This window comes from Saccopteryx leptura, chromosome 4, assembly GCF_036850995.1.
Source record: "Saccopteryx leptura isolate mSacLep1 chromosome 4, mSacLep1_pri_phased_curated, whole genome shotgun sequence".
In the NCBI taxonomy this organism is placed as follows: domain Eukaryota; kingdom Metazoa; phylum Chordata; class Mammalia; order Chiroptera; family Emballonuridae; genus Saccopteryx; species Saccopteryx leptura.
This window is the reverse complement of record NC_089506.1, coordinates 105,116,012-105,133,384: the sequence shown is the minus strand read 5'-3', so window position 1 is coordinate 105,133,384 and position 17,373 is coordinate 105,116,012. Positions and strand designations below refer to the sequence as shown.

At 43.9% G+C, this 17,373-nt stretch overlaps 2 protein-coding genes across 3 annotated transcripts in view; one reads left to right on the top strand and one right to left on the bottom strand.

Moving 5' to 3' along the window:
• EBPL (EBP like) overlaps positions 1-1,479 on the top strand; it is a 22,144-nt gene extending 20,665 nt beyond the window's left edge. Inside the window, exon 4 of the mRNA XM_066380918.1 lies at positions 959-1,479. Within this exon, the coding sequence (XP_066237015.1) occupies positions 959-1,199 (241 nt within the window). The 3' untranslated portion in view covers positions 1,200-1,479. The remainder of the gene's footprint in view (positions 1-958) is intronic.
• The window catches only part of ARL11 (ADP ribosylation factor like GTPase 11), a 26,027-nt gene extending 8,654 nt beyond the window's left edge, over positions 1-17,373 (bottom strand). The window contains exons 1-3 of one of the 2 annotated variants that reach the window (XM_066380917.1): positions 15,931-16,509; positions 7,202-7,337; positions 843-881 (exon numbers count right to left, since the gene is read on the bottom strand). In XM_066380917.1, the coding sequence (XP_066237014.1) occupies positions 7,319-7,337; positions 15,931-16,472 (561 nt within the window). In that variant the 5' untranslated portion in view covers positions 16,473-16,509 and the 3' untranslated portion in view covers positions 843-881; positions 7,202-7,318. Of the gene's footprint in view, positions 1-842; positions 882-7,201; positions 7,338-15,930; positions 16,510-17,272 lie in introns of those variants that run through there. The other variant, XM_066380915.1, reaches the window with a different exon arrangement.

Sequence of the window (17,373 nt, the reverse complement as noted above, 5' to 3'; positions counted from 1 at the left end):
TTACACAGATTGTCAGCAGGAAAAATTAAACTTCTCCTTGATGCCTTGACATATCCTTGACTCCATGATTTTTTTTTTTTTTTTTTTGTATTTTTCTGAAGTTGGAAACGGGGAGGCAGTCAGACAGACTCCTGCATGCACCCGACCGGGATCCACCCAGCACGCTCACCAGGGGGCGATGCTCTGCCCATCTGGGGCTTTGCTCTGTTACAACCAGAGCCATGCTAGCGCCTGAGGCAGAGGCCACAGAGCCATCCTCAGCGCCCAGGCCAACTTTGCTCCAATGGAGCCTCAGCTGCAGGAGGGGAAGAGAGAGAGAGGAAGGAGAAGGGAAGGGGTGGAGAAGCAGATGGGCGCTTCTCCTGTGTGCCCTGGCCGGGAATCAAACCCAGGACTCCTGCACGCCAGGCCGATGCTCTAGCACTGAGCCAACTGGCCAGGGCCTTGACTCCATGATCTTGATTGTGGGCTTACTACATGTACCCATTTGTTTATTATTTCAAACGTTTCTAATGTCTGCATTGTTGAGTACTTATTCTGTGCCAGGCACAGTGCTCACCCCTCTTTGTCTACAGATCTCGTTTAACCTCCACAAGGTTGTTCGAGGAAGGGACTATTATTATTATCCCTTTTATTGCAGGCGAAATTGCAGCTCATGGTGAGATTCATATGCAGGTCTCACTAAGTTGTCCTAAGAATAGGATGATATACCTGAGATACCTTATTTAACTCTGAGAATAGTCTTTTAGAAAGGACAGTGTTGCTTCTTCAAGGAAAACATGGGTCTTCATTAATTAGGTTGACTTGCGCCATCAAAGGAGCAGCTCATGGAAACCAAGGTCCAACTTCAGAGTGGTTACTGTCCTGGAAGACTGTTGATGCTGCCATTGGAGAAAAGATGACATTATTCAGGGTGCCGAGCTGGCAGTTTCATCCCTTGTTTCTTTCTCTTTACCAGGCATTTCATACAGATTACTCTGTGCGTGTGTGAACTGTATGGCGGGTGGATGACCTTCTCCCCAGACTGGCTTATGGGAAGCCCCAACCTCAACACCAACAGTTGGCTCTACCTTTGGGTCTACCTGGTATTTTTCAATAGTGTGTGGGTTCTGATCCCAGGACTGTTACTGTGGCAGTCCTGGGTAGAACTCAAGAAAATGTATCACAAAGGAACCAGCTTAGGGAAAAAGTTCCGATGAATTTTCAAAAATCACAAATATTATTATCTTGCTTTATGAGCCAGAATGGCTCAAACCTTTTTGCTTGGCCAAATTTGAATACATTCCAGTCTATACTTTCTCTTATATTGTTATTCCTAAACAACGTACTTCAAATTGATTGTAAGGTGGCCAAGTTTTGTTGTTGGTTTATTTTTGTAATTAAATGGCAATACAGGGGATAGAAATTAATTTTCATTTGTAATAACATTTAATTATGTTTTTATACCTAAGGTTATTTGTTCTTTATTAATAAAGCCAATGATCACAAAATACTGTTGTATTAATTTTTATTCCAAAGAGCATGTTGTTGCTTCAACTTTTAATCTTTTTACCAGTCTTTTCATTACCAAAGTGAAAGCAGAAATGAGATGAATGTTTCTATTTTATATTTATATTATATCAAATTTGTGAAGCCAACAAAAATGACAGTAGTCTGAATTTGTGAGTGGGCCAACCCTTATGGGTGACATTTCAGTAAATGGCACCCAGTCAGTTGCATGTCAATATGAGAGAAGATGGATGTTGATCCTTACCTCACACCATGCACAGTATCAATTCCAGGTGAATTGTTGATTTTAACAAAGTCTGACAATGAGTGTTGGTGAAGATTTGGAAAAACTAAAACTCTCATATGCTGCTGGTGGGAATGCAAAGTGAAAAACCACTTTTTGAAATAACTTAAAATGGAACACATGCTGCCCTATAACTCAGCAATGTGACTCAGGCATCTGCTTCACAGAGATATTTACCATGTGCACCAGAATGACAGCATTACACTGGGGAACAATTTTTTTTTTCATTTTCTGTTGCATGAGGTTTTAGAACTGTTTCTATATATTTCTGCATCGCTGATTCCAAATCTGAAGTCGTTTTTTGGTGCATGCTCTAGTTTTTATGCAGTTTTAATTTCTTTTTGTTATAGTTAATGGCATGCACTGGTTTTTAAATTGGAGTTAAAGGGCAATGACTCTTGGATTGAACATAACCACAAGGCAATTAATGTTTTACAAACATCATTTTTACATAATTGTAGTTGTTTTTAAATGTAAAAAATTATAGTCTGATAAAAAACACCCTCCTATTTTGTTTTAAGATTGAATCATGGCTTCTTTGAGTAGGCGTAAATGTAAGAATAGTCCTGACACCTTCTGTTATATATGTGGGTGTTACACACTTCACCATCAAAGGTGCAATATTTCGTCATTTGCGATACGTGCATATATTGCCTATTTTCAAGTTCCCCTGGGTGATCAAGACAAGAATTGGGCTCCTCATATTGTGTGTCATAATTGTGAGGAAATGCTTCATGACTGGACAAAAGGAAAACGCAAATGAATGCCTTTTGGTATTCCCATGGTTTGGCGTGAACCCAAGGACCACAGCAGTGACTGTTATTTCTGTCTGATCCATACAAAGGGCATCAGCAAGAAAAATGGCATATGATCGTATATCCTAATATTCCTTCAACAATACGACCCATCCCACACTCTGAAACACTCCCAGTCCCAGTTTTCAATGGTATTATTTCTTCTTAAGGATGAAGAAAGTGAACATGGTGATCAAGTGTATTTTGGTAAGATGCATGAGAAAATGGTTGTAGAATCTGAAGGGACTTCTTCTGATGCCAAGCAGTCATTAACCCCTCAGCAGTTTAGCCAACCCGAATTGAATGACTTAGTAAGAGATTTGGGCTTATCAAAGAAAGCAGCTGAGTTATTAGCCTCCAGACTTCAAGAAAAAAATGTATTTCACCAGTCAGCTAAAGTATCCCATTTCAGGAAGCATGAACAAATTTTTGTGGACTTTTTTTCTGAAGACAAACACTTTGTTTACTGTCATGATATCAGTAGTCTTCTCAGCCAGCTAGGTGTTACCACTTACAGTCCAACAGAATGTTGGCTATTTCTTGACAGCTCTAAACGGAGTCTGAAATGTGTTCTTCTACACAGCGGTAATGTTTATGTAGCGGTTCCAACTGGTTATTCAACTCATCTGCGAGAAGATTATAATGACATAAAAATTGTCCTTGACTTTCTGAAGTATGAGGAGCATAACTGGATCATTTGTGTTGATCTTAAAATGGTAAATTTCCTGCTAGGACAACAGAGAGGTTTCATGAAGAATCCTTGCTTTCTGTGTTTGTGGGACAGCCGAGCTCAGGAGAAACACTGGACACAGAAGGAGTGGCCGAAACGTGGAGCTCTGGAAGTAGGGATGCAAAATTTTGTGAATGAACCTGTAGTTAATCAAGACAGGATTATTTTTCCCCCACTTCACATCAAACTTGGCTTAATGAAGCAGTTTGTTCAGGCTTTGAAAAGAGAAAGTAAATGCTTTCAACATATTTCTACTTTTCCTGCCTTATCTTTCAAGAAGATAAAAGCAGGTGTATTCGATGGACCTCAAATTCAAACCCTCATACATGATGAAGAAATTGCCAGGAAGATGAATAAGGAGGAGAAAGCAGCATGGCAGTCTTTTGTGGCAGTTACAAAGAACTTCCTTGGCAACAAAAAGCAGAAAACTATGAACTTCTGGTTTAAAGGATGCTGTTGGCTTTCCACGACATTGGATGTAACGTGAGCTCTAAGATTCACTTCTTGAACAGTCACCTTGATAAGTTTCCCGAAAATCTTGGAGCTGTTAGTGATGAGCAGACTACTGCTGGAGCATCAAACGAGATTATCTTCAACAAGTACACAAACGCAAATTTTTGCCTGAATAGAATTTAAATAAGTTTTGTGCAAATTTTATGATTAAAATAAGTGTTTTAATATGTTCTATTTTGAAATTGTAGACAAATTCTGATGCAATCATATCTTTTAGTGTATTAGAGTATTTACTGCATTATATAAATTATTATATTTTCACAAAGATGATGCCCAAGAAGACATTCTACTTCATTATGTTAAACTAAATGTTGAAAATTTTACAATAAGATGAAAACCAAAAACTTGAATTGCAAAAAAACCTGTAGCTTACAGAGAAAAACTAATGTCAGAATTGAGATCAGCACACTCAAATTAGGTAAGAACAAGTGTTTTTGTGGATGCAACAAAAGTTTTGTTCCCCAGTGTTACTCATTATAAACCCAACTGAGAAACAACCTACATGAATAGATTGTGGTATATACATGCAAGGGGCCTTAACTACATGGACGAATTTCACAGACATAATGGTAAGTGAAAGAAGCCAAACCAAAAGAATGCATATTATATGATACCATTTATGTGAGGTTCAGAAACAGATAAAACTGTGGTGGTAGAAACCAGGATAGAGCTTGCCTTTGGGGAAGATGGTGGACACCATGATGGGGGAGGAGTCATGAGGGGGCTTCTAAGGTACTGGTAATGTTCTATTTTTTATTTTATTTTTTGTCATTTGAGCAATACAGTGTGTCCATAAAGTCATGGGCACTTTTGACCAGTCACAAGAAAGCAACAAAAGAGGATAGAAATGTGAAATCTGCACCAAATAAAAGGAAAACCCTCCCAGTTTCTGTAGGATGATGTGGCAGCATGTGCGCATGCACAGATGATGACGTAACACCGTGTATACAGCGGAGCAGCCCATGGCCATGCCAGTCGAGATGTGGACGGTACAGAGGAAAGTTCAGTGTGTTCTGTGGCTCGCTAAATTCAAATCTGTGACCAAAGTGCAACATGAATATCGGCGCATTTATTTATTTATTTATTTTTTAATATCAGAGCATTTATAACGAAGTGCCACCACACAGGAATAACATTACTCAGTGGGATAAGCAGTTGAAGGAAACCAGCAGTTTGATGGAGAAACCCCGTTCTGGTAGGCCATCAGTCAGTGACGAGTCTGTAGAGGGTATACGGGATAGCTACCTAAGGAACCCTAAAAAATCTGTGCATGAGCCCACACCGAACTGCACTGAATAGGTATGAAACTGAGAGAGTTTTCCTTTTATTTGGTGCAGATTTCGCATTTCTATCGTCTTTTGTTGCTTTCCTGTGACCGGTTAAAGTGCACCATGACTTTACGGACACACTGTAGTTATAATTTGTGGTAATTGATTCGGCTGTATGCTAATGAATGGTGTCTTTTCCTATAAAGGTTACTTTTAAAAATTTGTGGTATGAAGGCATGAAAAAAGATTCCAATAGGTCCTCATAAAGAGGACACTTGACAACAGATTCAGTACAACTGGGGCTGTTTTTAACAGTGTCCGTGAGGGATTACCTAGTTGTTTTTAGTCCTTTGCTCTCTGCTGACCTGGCTGAGCTGTGTAGATAGAGTAGAGCAAAGTGGATGGGCTGTGTGTCCTGCAGACAGCCCCAAAAACGTGGTGTTTTCCAACTGAGTTTTCACTGAGTGTTGATTGGGAGAGAAACGGGCATGACAGACTCTAACAGCAACTTGGAGTGCAGATACACTTACTGCCAAGTAAGACCAGACCTAAAGGCTTTCACCACTTAGTGAGTATGAATGTCTAACAGGCCACTGGATAGAAACCCGTCTTCCTATCAGGGAGGTGGGGGCCAGGTGTGATAGCTAATGCTGCATTTCATAATTCTAAGATAAATATCCCCCCCACATTTTAACACTTAAAGACATAGAATGCAATTGACAGTTGATGTGCAATAAATAGTTTAGTTAGCCATGTTATTTGTTCTTTCAAAAATATGATGCATTTTATCATTGATGGCACCTTAGACTCAATTAAATAAGTCACTACCTTCAATGTTGTTCCCCTCGTCAAGCTTCAGTATCCCCAACTACTTGGAGGTGATAGTTCATATTTATTTTAAAAGCCTAAACTTGACTTGAGACCACAGGAGTCATTTGCTTCAGTACCCCCACCCACCCATTGCATCACACTACTTGCCCAGGAGCCTGTGGTAGAAGGCCTATTTTGATAAATATATAAATGATTTGCAATAGGTTGTGAATTGCTTATATTGAAGGTACTAGCTATATTCCGGCAAACAGCCCTTCCCTTCCCAGTACTGTAAATTTTCTTTGCAAACTCTTCCTTTCCAGATAATACTGAAGCAATATCATCATAACCCATCTAAAATCAGAATCCAGGTGATGACTTTTTTTGGTATTTAATTACATCAGATCTGTAACTCCTGAATTGCTAGCACCAGGGTTTCAGGAAACGTTCACCAATCGCAATATGAAATTATAAAATAAAATTTTGCCAAAGAAAGGCTTGATGGAAACCAAAATGCAAAGAGCTTGGAGAAGAATTCTTTGTCTTCTTCCTATGTACACAGATTATAACGTGAAACTAGTGACCTACTGACAACACTTCCCAGAGCAGGGAAGTGACTGCCTTTACCACAAGATCAGACTTCACTTCCCTACTAGGGAGAAGTGCAGCCGCCCCATGATGGGAAGTAGAGAACCTCACCTGCATGTCTTGCCAAAAACATCTGAACTGAATCTAGTCGTGCCTTTGGATTTAACTTCCAGTTTACAGGACTTTCAAGAGTGACAGGGACAAGTTAAATGACACCACAAGAAAACTCAGAAACATCATGTGTGAGGCCTCATCCCTTCAAAAAGTCAACATAAAGAAAACAAAAGAAGGGACTATTCTAGGAAGGAGAATAAAGGGACATGATGACCAAATGCAATGACATTTTAGGGATAGTGGGGGAAATTTGAATATGGATTGAATATTAGAATATGTTAAGTAATTATTTTAAATTTTCTTAGGTGAGATACAGATTTGGGTTCTGTATAATAAGGTCCTCATTCTTTGGCTAGAGGTAGTGAAATATGTAGAAGTGAATTATCCATGTCTGTAACTCATTTTCAAATGGTTCAGTAAACGATATATATAAGCACATATAGTATAAAGATAAAGTGAATGCTTTAAAATATTAACTACTGTAGAAATTAAGAGGTTAGTACATGGGTGTTCATTGTACTATTTTTTTTTTCAATTTTTCTGTAGGTTTACAGTTTTCTATTGTATAATAAAAATGAAAGTGGAGCTCTACCTGGGTAGCTCAGTTGGTTGGAGCATTTTCCCAATATGCCAAGGTTGTGGGTTCAATCCCCAGTCAGGGCACATACAAGAATCAACCAATGAATGCACTGGTAAGTGGAGCAACACATCAATGTTTCTCTTGCTCTCTAAAATCAATAAATGAAAAAATATATATTAGAAAAGAAAAAATGTAGGTGGAAAAAGGAACATATCAAAAACCTACTCAAAAGTTGTGTGGGTATATGGACAGGGCTCATCAACTGGTGAGCCAGCTGTTTCATTAAGGGACACTTTGAAATGTCAATGTTGTATGTCTTCAGCTAATCAGGATTCTGAGACAGGTGTTTCCTGTCCTAGCTGGAGTCATGATGTAAGTCTCACTGCCAGCACGTGGGAACCAGCTGGAGAAGGGGTCTGAGCAGCCTCACCTGTCAGTTCCCCTGAATTCTGTTTTCATAGATTCCCTGCCCCATCCTCAACTGGGCAATACCCCGAGAGAGAAAAGCGACAGCACTCCGCCAGGGAGCAGGGAGGCAGTTGCCTGGCCTGAGTAAACCAGCAAAGGAGTCTGAGAGTTGGTCTCCTCATTCAAACTTTCCACTACTTTTATTTCCAGTCCTGCTGTGGAAGCGCCCTGGTGTTCCAAGTCCTGAGATCCCCTGGGACTGGTGCAGAAGGGCTTGCTTGTCACTGTGAGGCTACACAGAGCGTGGTCGCCGGGCCACGCCTCAGCAGAGGTTCAAATTCTTGTGTGACCAGGGCGAGTTATTTCATCATTCTGGGCTTCATCTCCAAAATAAGAGTACAAATTCTAGTGTTAATGGGGGAGGGGAGGTGGGGGGGACAGGGTATGTGAATTACTCCACCTTGAAAACTGACCGGCGCCTGCACAGAATAAGTCCTTCCAGCTACACACACACCAGCCCTTAGCCAACTTAGGTTTCTACTTTCTCTGATCTGGGAAGTCACTTTCCATCTTCCATAATTGTATTGCTACCTCAGGCCTGTACCATTTTCTGCTTTCTTTGTCCATGTGGGGTTTGACCTCTTTTTCATTAATCCTTTACTGTCCCACTAGAGAGTAGAGTTAAATGTATGTGTGCATTATGCAACATTAAACCACAAATTTCAATGACTTCTCAATGACTTTCTTCCCTTGTCCCTCCTAAAGATCCCTTTGGGTAGAATATCCCTCATATTCCAGCCTGAGCTCACTGGGGTGTTGCAGGCGGAGCCCAGACTGCACACAACAGCCCAGCTGGGGCTGGAAGCAGCCCCTAACGCAATCTCTGAGAAATGCTCTGGATGAAGCTGCTGGTTGAGTGTTCCATGAGCTTCTTTTCTAAATCTCCCGAGTCATCCTCACTGGCTGAGGGAAACAAAGGGCTGATGTCAGTGCCTCCCTGAAGCTTGTGTAAGAACCTTGTGACCCACAGCTGTGTCAGAACAAAACAAATAGCAGGCTTCTTGTAACCACTCCCTGGACTCCGGACTCCCCAGACCTCTCGATTTGGAGGGATCATTGACCATCACAGGGAACTTGATCCTCTCTTCAAAGTGGTTGAAGGGAGAACCTTTGCAAATGACTTGAAGCATTTAGAATGCTGGTTTAAAAGAATGAATTCCCTCTCCAGGTAGGACCAGGCCCATGGAACTGTGTAACCCTCGGTTCTCTGCCTGGGTCATGATATTGTCCTTCACCTCTCGGACAAGCACCACTTGTAATGTAGGATACACTGAGGAAAAAGTGCCTTTCCAATTAAAGACAGAAGCTGCCTTCTGGCTGGGTGCCCCTTGGAAGTTAGCACTCCATACTGAACAGTAATAAAGAATTTGGGCTGCTTATTTTCCATCTGCCCTTCTCCACCCCACTCTGGATTTATTCTCCAAACTTGTGTGCTCGGTGCCCCGGGAGGCCATGCTCTGATAGACACTGGGGTGAGATGGAGGGTAGGAGGAAGGGGAAGCCAGATTATTAATTCCTTACCCAAGAGCCCCTGCCTACTTTCTGCGTACATAGATCTTTTGGTGCAAACACTGAGAGATATGTGGGCTATATTCACTATATATAGCATAAAGTTGAGCCTTAAGCATAAAGTGATAGCCTTGAGTTACAAAGTTCTAGCCTTTTCCTTGGCAGCGCCCACATGTTTCTGTCAGCTGTTCTCAACTTTTAGTTTTGCTTGCTTAACAAAACCTATTCTGAAAACATCTTGAAAATTCATTCACTTTAAAGTGCAAATAACTCTCCCTACTGCCCTTCTTGTGGAGACATTTTCTTTTAAAAAGTCCAAGAGATGCATCTGTAATTAGAATTTCAGAGAGGAGTAGAATTGAGCATGGAATTTAATTCTCAGGCTTTTGAAATCACCCCTCTTTATTCAACTTACGGACCTTTGCAAGAGGGGAGAAAGGAATATGTGAGGAGAGAGGTCAGGGTAGAGGGGGACAGATGGTGATGGAAGGAGACTTGACAGGGTGGTGAACACACAATGCAGTGTACAGATGATGTGTGTAGAATTGTGCACCTGAAACCTGTATAGTTTATTAATCAATGTCACCCCAGTAAACTTAATAAAAATTTTTTTTTGTATTTTTCTGAAGTTGGAAACGAGGAGGCAGTCAGATAGACTCCCGCATGTGCCCGACCAGGATCCACCCGGCACGCCCACCAGGGGGCGATGCTCTGCCCATCTGGGGCATAGCTCTGCTGCAATCAGATCCATTCTATCGCCTGAGGCAGAGGCCAGAGCCATCCTCAGCGCCCGGGCCAACTTTGCTCCAATGGAGCCTTGGCTGCGGAAGGGGAAGAGAGAGACAGAGAGGAAGGAGAGGGGGAGGGGTAGAGAAGCAGATGGGCACTTCTCCTGTGTGCCCTGGCCGGGAATCGAACCCAGGACTCCTACACGCCAGGCTGACGCTCTACCACTGAGCCAACCGGCCAGGGCAATAAAAAATTTTTAAATAGAAAAATGAAGGCCCTGACCAGTTGGTTCAGTAGTAGAGTGTCAGCCCAGCATGTGGTAGTCCCAGGTTCGATTCCCAGTCAGGGCACACAGGAGAAGCGCCCATCTACTTCTTCACTCCTCTCCCTCCCCTTCTCTTTTGCACCCTCTCTCCCTCTCCCCCTTCCACAGCCATGGTTCAAGTGGTTTGAGTAAGTTGACCCTGGGCGCTGAAGATGGCTCCATGACCTCACCTCAGGTGCTGGAATAGCTTGATTGCCGAGCAACAGAGCAGTGGCCCCAGATAGACAGAGCATCACCCTGTAGGAGGCTTGCAGGTATGGATCCTGGTCAGGTGCATATGGGAGTCTGTCTCTCTGCCTGTCTGCCTCCTTGCCTCTCAATTAATTTTAGAAAAAGAAATAGAGCATTTGTTCTACATTTCTCTAAAAATAAATAAATAACATGCTTGAAGAGAAAAATTAAATAAATAAAAATTAAAAATATAAAGTGCTTGAAGAAGATACTAAGCCTCTGCTTTCTGGTACTCAAATTGAAAGTGCTTTGGGCTAGGCTAGGGAGTGGGAGAGGAGAAGATCAAAATAGAGAAAACGGTAGAGAGGAGGCTGGAGGTTGAGTGTCCAGAGTTTCAGAGTTTGTGAAGCAGTCCTGGGCCCAGCACTCCCGCCCCCTCTACCTCTCGCCAGCCATGGCACCAGAACAAGTCTTGGTATGGGGAGCTCTAAGGCTGCGAAACCGGCAAGAAAAGTCTGGGCCCCCAGAACTCTATGCTTCATTTGCATTTTTATCACGTTTTAGCATGACTTAATATGTATAGCTGTCCCTTACTGAATGCTAGATTATAATGAATTCAAGGGCACCGGCTGTTTGCATCTTCTTCATCCTTGTAGCCCTTGCACATAGCACAGGGTTTTGCATTGTAATAGGCGCTCAAAAGATACAAGTTGATTGATGAGCATAATCTCTCACTGAATTCTTATGAGGAGAAGCTCGTGAGGTACCTCCTATTATCATTCTCATTCTGTAGATGAGGCAGCTGGGGTTTTAGTTGGGTTAAATAATTTGCTCCAGGTTGCCCAGTTGGCAAAGAGCAGAGCTGCTGTTCGAGTCAGTTCTGCCCGACTTCAAGGTTAGACTCCAAGCCAGTGGGCCATCTGCATTTGACAGCATGAATTTGAGCAAAGGGTGACTTGCATCTCCATCTTGGTAGCAATTCTCTCATGGAAGAATTTTCATACCACTACAAATCTACATTTCTTTGTATCCTTTATATTTTCTCTCCTGGTTAAGCCAAAACCTAATGCCATATGAAATTGAAGTTCATGGAGTTAAAAGAAAAAATAGAATAAAAATCGCAGAATGATGTGGGGTTATGGTCATAATCCAGAGATAAATTGTGATCATGATGCCCCCTTTTATTTAAAGAATTAAAGTGCTTTTATGAGAATTAATGTTTAGGTTTGTTATCTCATGCTTGAAGTAGGCTGCAAACACCCCTATGTTGAGAGGGGGAGGAGTGATTCATTATTAGGTTTTTAGCTTTAGATCTGAGGCAGAATAATACCTTTTCTCATGGAGAATTTATCAATACTTATCTGTAGCCACGTGGAAGGCCAGTGGCCACTACCATGGCCGTGCAGGTTCTCATTGGATTCAGGCAGACTGTAAAGCAGGGGTCCCCAAACTTTTTACACAGGGGGCCAGTTCACTGTCCCTCAGACAGTTGGAGGGCCGGACTATAAAAAAAAAAACTATGAATAAATCCCCATGCACACTGCACATATCTTATTTTAAAGTAAAAAACCAAAACGGGAACAAATACAATATTTAAAATAAAGAACAAGTAAATTTAAATCAACAAACTGACCAGTATTTCAATGGGAACTATGCTCCTCTCACTGACCACCAGTGAAAGAGGTTCCCCTTCCGGAAGTGCTGCGAGGGCTGGATAAATGGCCTCAGGGGGCCGCATGTGGCCCGCGGGCCATAGTTTGGGGACCCCTGCTGTAAAGGAACTGTGGAGCCAGAAAATGGCGGGCCGTTCCATTTATTAAAGTCTCATGAAGGTGAATGAGCAAACCAGCAGGGCTCCCAAGCCCCTCAGCATTCTGGACTCACCCGGACTCACAGGCCCCCACAAGCAAAACAGCACTCTCCAGCCAAACAAGCAGGGCCAAAAATCTCAGGGCTCCCATGCCCCACAACTCTCTCTCTCTCTCTCTCTCTCTCTCTCTCTCAATTCTCCAGCAAAACAGGCTGGGGGGAATACCCCTCTCCAGCAAACAGTAGCGAACAAGTGCCCCTCCCAAGCAGGCAGGCAATCTGCAACTTGCAATCTGCCGCCCTGAGGGCAAGCACCCGCAGCCTTCCACAGACCATACACACATGGCGCTGCCCCAATACACGCAAGCAAACCTAAAAAATATTTGTATTTGTTACCCAATACCGCGTAACCAAATTTCCATGGGAGCGACTGTGTCAGAAAAGTGGAAATCAAGATGATGGGGTAAAATAAAACTTTTTTCTTCTGTCTTCATTTGTGCTAGCTAATTGGCTTTCACCTGAAGAAAAGCTAACTTCTCATATCTTTCTGACAGGAGGTAGGCTGTTAGGTTAGATGCCTACCCTCCTGCAGAGGAGAGCGGGAGACAGGGGTGCTATCTCCCTTCTCCATAATATTTGATTTAAAACAATTGAAAGAGTATACTTTCAGGGATCATTTCTATAAGTCCTTCTTTAAAACAATTGAAACCTAATCTAGGCTTTTAGTACATAGTGCATAAGCACTTTGTGTAGAAGCACTGTTCCAAACCAGCGTATATGGGAGTCACACAGGAAAAACAAATCCTACAGAAAATGAGCTCTCAATAAAAAGTGACAAATCATGTGAGGCATGAGCCTCTGGGAGTGGGAAGCTGCAGGTGCAGCCCGCACGGCCATCAGCGTCTCAAGGACTGCCGACAACAGAACAACCTAGAACCTATAAACTCGTTGGTACCCAGAATTGCACAAGTAGAATCTAGAAGTTCTGGTCCCTGTCTGAGCTTGTTCCTCCTGTGTCCCCTCTTAGTTCATTCCAATCCTTCCTATCATGTAGACTCAAAATCTTGAGCTGTCTTCAAATTCTTCTTCCTCTTTCAGCTTTCCCCTTTAAAAAAAATGGTTCTCAATGGCCTGACCAGGTGGTGGTGCAGTGGATAGCGCATCGAACTGGGACACAGAGGACCCAAGTTCGAAACCTCAAGGTCACTGGCTTGAGGGTGGGTTCCCCACCTTGAGCGCAGGGTTGCCAGCTTGAGCATGGGATCATAGACATGACCCTTGGAGGCTGTCTTGAGCAACAAGTCACTTGCTGTGCTGGAGCCCCCCAGCCAAGGCACATAGAAAGCAATCAATGAACAACTAAGGAGCCACAACAAAGAATTGATGCTTCTCATCTCTCTCCCTTCCTGTCTGTTTGTCCCTATCTGTTCCTCTCTCTGTCTCTCTCTCTCTCTCTCTCTCTCTCTCTCACACACACACACACACACACACACACACAAAATGGTTCTCAATGGACTTATCTCTTCCTTTCCTCTCCTCTGTTCCTGCGATGGGCTTCCAGCTGGCCTCCTGCCTTCCCATCACTGCTGACCCCTCTTCTCTTTAACCCACTCCCACAGTGCCCCTAAGTGTTCCTTCTAAATGCCAAGTTCAATGATTTTACTTTCTAAAATCAAATTCTTGATTATGAAAGTCCAAGCTTTCCTGAACTTGAACCTAACATTTTTTTCCTGTTTTGTTCCATAATATAATGTAATATGATATAATATAATAATATAATATAATTAATATAATAGATAATATTAGGTCACCCTTACACCAGCCTGCTGTTCCAGCCATTCAGGCTGACTTCCTTCCTGCACTCTCCCTCATGTTTCCAAGCAGTCTTCTTCTGACCAGACTGCTCCCCTCATCAAATCTTCTGATTGAAGGTGACCCTTAGCTTAAACCTTCTAGAAGTATGATGTTATGGAAGACTGAAGGCATCACTAAATATAGATATGTGTTTCAAGTTCTAGACATGTCAACAGCTCTGTGCCTCAAGCAAGTCACAACCTCTCTAAGCCTCAGTCTCTAACTGTATAGAACGGGGGTGATACCCACTCTGCAGAGTCGGGAGAATTAGAGATCATCTACAGAGAGCACTGAACACGGGATCTGGCCCTAATGAGTGCTCAGTAAGCAGTTGCTGAGTTGAACCTCTATCTTCACGCTTTTATGGAAATGTTGTCCTCACTGGCTCCCCCAACCAGAGATCCTGAGGCCCTGACGCCTTGTCTCATTTGTCAAATACACTTTCCTAACACTGGAAGTCTTAAAATAACTCAGGTGAGAAGTAGTGAATAAACTGGGCATGCCTAACCTGATGCTAGAAGGGAAGACTTTGGGCAGAGGGACCTGCCAAGTCTCAGATGTCAGAGGGTAATGGAGGGTCAGTTTATACCGAGTCACCCCAGAGAGGGCAGAACCACCACCAGGAGCTAGAAGACGCTGATGCTAGCCCAGCGTAGGAAGTAACAGCCAACATTTTGAGCTGTTTACTATGACAAAAAGATGCCAAATATAAGTTGCATGCCATTAAAAAACTCAGGCATCCTGACCAGTGGTGGCGCAGTGGATAAAAGCATGTACCTGGAACCCTGAGGTCAGGTTCGAAACCCTGGGCTTGCCTGGTCAAGGCAATGGGGTGCTTCCTGCTCCTCCCCCTTCTCTCTCTGTCTCTCTCTCTCCTTTGTAAGCAATGAATGAATAAATAAATAAATAAATAAAACCTCTGATTATAGGAAGTATTTACTAGCAATAATGAGAGAAGTTCATTGCTGTTATACCTATTCAAAATATACCTCCCATCTAGAGGGCTTGGTTCATAGCTAAAAGCTCAGTGCCTTTTGCCACAGATTCAAGGCTCTACATATATTTTTATTGAATGAATGAATTAAAAAACAGCGTTTAGAAAAAAGACAACACAGAATGACAAAAGGTAAAAATAGGTTAATCAGGGTCAGAGAAGATCAGTTCGGGAAGGCTGGAACTCCAGGCCCCTCACCCATGGCTGAGCAGCCAGTGACCTTCTAGACCCAAGGTCACGTGGGAGCAGGCACACCTGCTCTATTCTGCTCGTGTTGGCGCTTGCTCTCAGAGTGAAGTGGCACACACCCAGAGACTGCCAGGGACAGAACTCCCAAGGTCTTGCTCATGTCTAGATGACATTCTGATTGGATTTGAAATTTTTTTCTCCCTTGGAACTTAGGTCTTAATTATTATGCTCTATTATTACAATTATTACTCGTTGCTCTGTTATTACAATTGTTCAGTTCACAGTTGGTAATGAGCTATTAAGTGCAGTGTGTTGTGGTATGATTTTTTTCCCCCTTGGAGTATCATTTTTCTAAAAACAGTTGATTTTCAACATAAACACCAGTGACAATAAGCCCCAAGAACACAGAATGGTTTCTATGTCTAAGCATAGAAGGATTTCCTCTCTGATAAGCTGAGCTTATAATTCTCAAGGACAAGCTGTTTCTTCCAGTTCCTATGAGCAAAGCTGAGCTGCTCCCTCTGAGCCCAGAGCCCTCGCTCCCCGCAGTCCCTCTGAGCCCTCGCTCCCCGCAGTCCCTCTGAGCCCAGAGCCCTCGCTCCCCGCAGTCCCTCTGAGCCCTCGCTCCCCGCAGTCCCTCTGAGCCCGGAGCCCTTGCTCCCTGCAGGCCCTGCCCCCTGCGCTCACCCTCACCGGAGACAGTGGCCGCAGGGTTTCAGGAGGCTCCCCAGGCTCTGTAGGGCCTCGGGGAGCCCGGCGCTGGTCAGGGCGCTGCAGGCCCGGAGCTCCCAGCGGCGGCCTTGGAACCTCTCCAGGCCCAGCTTGTCTCTGATCTCAAGCAGTGGCAGAGCATCAGGTGACTCGTGCTTGTTGGCCAACACCAAGACAGGGATGCTGGCCATGTGGGGGTTGTCCAAGACATCCATGAGCTCAGCCGCTGCCTCTGGCAGGCGGGCTGCATCTGTGCTGTCCAGCACATACACGAGGACGTCCGTGCCTTCCAGGTAGTCTTTCCAGCTGGCCCGGAGTTGGGTCTGCCCCCCGACATCCCAGAGAGTTAGAGACACGTTCCCCAGGGCTTCGAGAGTCTCCACATTGAAGCCAACGGTGGGCTGGGTCTCGACCAGCTGGTAGCCTTTCAGTTTGTACAGGAGCGTGGTCTTGCCCGCCGAGTCCAGGCCCATCATCACCACCTGGGCTTTCGCCTTCTGGCCTCGGGAATTCACAGAACCCATGGTGGCCACTGCTAAATCCTGGGGAGAAAGGCCAGGTGCACACATCAGCCATTCTTTTCTGAAGAACACACAGATCCAAGCAGGCACCAGGAAGGAAAGCTTCTATTCCAAAAGCAGGAACTGTCTTAACAGGTTTCAAACACAGGCCTGAGCCCTAAAGGCCAGGAAGGAAGGGTGTGTGAGTCACCCTCAGCTGACCTCTTCTGGGCAGCCTGCTTCAGGAGAGGTCATGGCCCCCCGGATGGCAAAGGAATGGGGGCTCACATTCAGCAGGAGGTAAAGCAAGGAGGCAAATGAAAGCTCCAGTTAGATAAACCTAGTTCAGTAGAAGTGGCTGAAAGATGCTTCAATTCTTGCTAACTGTGCTTCTAGCCTCTGTTTCCCTTCTTGTAAGCATGAGCCCCGAAATGGAAGCTGTCATGGGCTTGGTGCACCCAGTGCAGGGGACAGCCGGCTCACGGGGACTTCTGCTGCCTTTGGAACCCCCCACAGGACCAGCTCTGTGTCCTGTAAACAGGGGCTCTTTATAAATACCATGGGCAGGGGACAAATTTATCAAAGTGGTTTCCTCCATTGTCTTAGGAAGGTTGATTATTATCTCCGGGACATAACTCATGTATTTCAAAAAACGCCAAATTTTAAGACTAAGATCTATTCCCAATTTAGTCAGGGGGAAACCTTGGCTGAGACAGGTGAAGGGACATCTCACCCCAGGAGTATATATCTGCCGCCCCTGGAGGAAAACAAGACAGCCTCCGTTCACGCCTCGTGCCAGGAAGAGGGGTGGAAATGCCAGTTACCTCGCTGTTAGATGGTGGCCAGCTCCCCTCTGCAGCTGTCTTCTCCCACAAAGCTGCTAGTCGGCAATGTCTCAAGAGCGAGATGTAAAGGAAGTTGCCAG